This window comes from Sinocyclocheilus rhinocerous, unplaced genomic scaffold, assembly GCF_001515625.1.
Source record: "Sinocyclocheilus rhinocerous isolate Xijiao unplaced genomic scaffold, SAMN03320098_v1.1 scaffold50, whole genome shotgun sequence".
In the NCBI taxonomy this organism is placed as follows: Eukaryota; Metazoa; Chordata; class Actinopteri; order Cypriniformes; family Cyprinidae; genus Sinocyclocheilus; species Sinocyclocheilus rhinocerous.
The window spans coordinates 755,669-758,453 of NW_015641057.1; the positions used below are offsets into that span (position 1 = coordinate 755,669).

Genomic DNA, 2,785 nt, shown 5'->3' on the forward strand with positions numbered 1-2,785 from the left:
AATATTTATCTATATATATATATATATATATATATATATATATATATATATTATTTTTGCATTGCAGTATCATAATATTAAAATTTGTAAATATATATTGTACAATTAATTGTTTTGAGCGTTTGCTTGATTGTAGTTTCAGCAGTAGCCTATATAACATTGCACATTAATGTAAACCCAACAGTTCACACAAATACAGCTTTAAAGGTCAGCAGGCCAGACATGTTATAGTAAAATATAAGATGAATAGGCCTACTTCTGGGCTTGCAAAATTTTGAGCTTCAAATGAAACTTTTGAAATGTACCTAAAGATTTGGTGCAAACTTTACTGTGGTAACAATAAGTATGTACAACAATACTGTTATGGGTACCATGTGAAATATTTGTGAGGGCAGCAATGAAACAGATAAATGAATGTTTGTTTGTTTGTTTTTTAATAACCGAAGCAGGTGCAAAGATGTCGCTGTCCCTTTAAGAGACGCGGGCTGACTGAGCGCATATGCAGCGGCTCCCCGTCATCCTCACTGCTGCACTGAGACAGACTCACAAGATCCGCTGTGATTCCTCCTGCGCTCAGAATGGAGATGTTGAATAATCGACTAAAATAAGAAAAAGTCCTCGCAGAGATCAAGATGGTGTCGTGGATCATTTCGCGGATGGTGGTGTGAGTGTTTATGCAGCGCGCGCGTGTGTGTGTGTTTGTGTTGTGTGTTGCTGCGGATACATGACGCTTTTCAATGGAAATGGAAGATATTTCTGCTATTTTGTAATTAAAATGCTTTATTATCAATATTTAGATGGATTTAAATTAATTCGGCTACTCTTATAAATTACACAAAGGGTTAAATGAATAAAACAAAGCGATGACTTCATCCAGACGAGGGTTCACATTTGTATCGCTTGTTGTGTGCACGATTTCCACAGAGCAAAATGCCCTATGTATGATATTGTGCCTTAATGTACCAAACACATCAATAGAGAATAATAAATTATGATTTTGGCTTAAAAACATATTGGCAGGGTTTAAAAATAACAGCTGTTGTGTATATTACACACCCATCACACCATCTCCTAATCTGCTGATGTCATCATACATTCAAATGTCCCTTTTTAAATTACTAACTCTAACCAGTGACTTCTGAGATGGGTTGATGAGGGTTTTTCTTTAAGAAGGCCTGTCTGATTTGTTCCTGCTGGTAATGTAATGTAAAGGAGACCAATCTGGCCAATTTGACTCACACATTTGTTATGTTTGGGTCTCAGATGGGTTCCTAGTGGGATTTACAGTCAGGTGACTTTGATTCACATTGGATCATACCCAGTCTGCCAACTCGGATTACTAACTTCCCGATTCATTGATTACATCAAACGCTCAGGCCTTGCTCCACAATGCATGTGCAGGTCATACTATTTCAAAGACTTCTTGGGCACAAATGGGAGCAGTTTAATTTGTTGTTATGAGTTTGTTGGCCTAGATCTAGGCCATTAGAAACAAACATCAGGTATCATTATCGTGGTTTTGCTGAATCTCATGGAATGCTCTTTGCTGTGGCTTTAACTGTGGCGAGCAGGTGCATTATGGGAGTCGGGCTAACAAATGGGACAGAGGGCATGTGGTCTGCCGCGCGCCAGACTGCCTCGCTGTCCTCATGCTTCATTATGCATTACACACAGTCTATATGAACATATGCATTTACTGAACATAATGCACCATAAGTACCATGTTTTAAAGGCAAGACACCCCAGGTGAATAGGCAAAAAAAAAAATAGATATCACTATACTTCCCCATTGTCTTTATTAATTAAGAATTGCAAACTCTTTTTGTATTACGAGTTTTCTGCAATGGTATGTTTATATATGCAAATGAGTCATCTATCTAATTAAATATGCACTAATTTGCATACATTCCAGAAGATACATTTGAACATTAAATAAAGCCACATTCAAAATAATCGTTTTATTTTGTCGAGATACTGTATTAGAGTCAAAGATTTTTACAGAGGGCATCTTGGATCTAATTTCATCACTCCATAAATCAGCCAGAAAAGTCCACTGTAATTTTAGGAATAAAAATTGTATAAAATGAGGCAAATTGTATATAAGCAACCTCCTCTGTAAAAAAAAAAAAAAACCTTCAGAATATCGATAGGAATAAAACTGTAAGCGCTGCTGAAGTGGAGATTTTTGTCTCAGTGTATGAGAAAGCACTCATTTTAAGAAACTGGCCTTTGTAATTGATATCTACAGGTGCAAATAGATAAAGTGCAATAATTTTTGAAAAAAATTGGAATCATTTTGAATGTGTTTTTTTCCCCATTAGTCTCAAACACAATATTGTATGGAAAGCCAAATAGCCCAAAATCTCTAAATTGAGCAGTCCATGAAAAAACGATGGCTTTGCCTGCAGTGTCTTGCCTGTAGCCACAGAACACCGTTATTGGGATGCACTCATGCCAGCTGTCTGCAGTGCATTCAGTGGGTAGGTGTGGTCTGTCCTGTATCCTGACATCCTCTGGATCTGCCATTGCAGAACGTTCAGCTTTTGTCACATCAGCACAAAACGGCATGTTTGTGTGTGTGGGAGCGCGAGTGAACGAGAGCACATGTCCGAGTGCATGCTGCACATGTGGGGCATCTGCGTCTAATCTGGTCCCTTTGTGCAACCCTCTACATCAGAATCAGAATCAGAATCAGAAAGAGCTTTATTGCCAGGTATGTTTACACATACGAGGAATTTGTTTTCGTGACAGAAGCTTCCACAGTGTAACAGAATGACAGTGACAG

The 2,785-nt window shown here is 37.9% G+C and overlaps 1 protein-coding gene across 2 annotated transcripts in view; it reads left to right on the forward strand.

Annotated features, from left to right (window-relative positions):
- The first annotated feature begins 499 nt into the window (after positions 1-499).
- reep2 (receptor accessory protein 2) overlaps positions 500-2,785 on the forward strand; it is a 16,803-nt gene continuing 14,517 nt past the window's right edge. For both annotated transcript variants that reach the window (XM_016570916.1, XM_016570917.1), the window contains exon 1: positions 500-664. In XM_016570916.1, the coding sequence (XP_016426402.1) occupies positions 633-664 (32 nt within the window). In that variant the 5' untranslated portion in view covers positions 500-632. The remainder of the gene's footprint in view (positions 665-2,785) is intronic.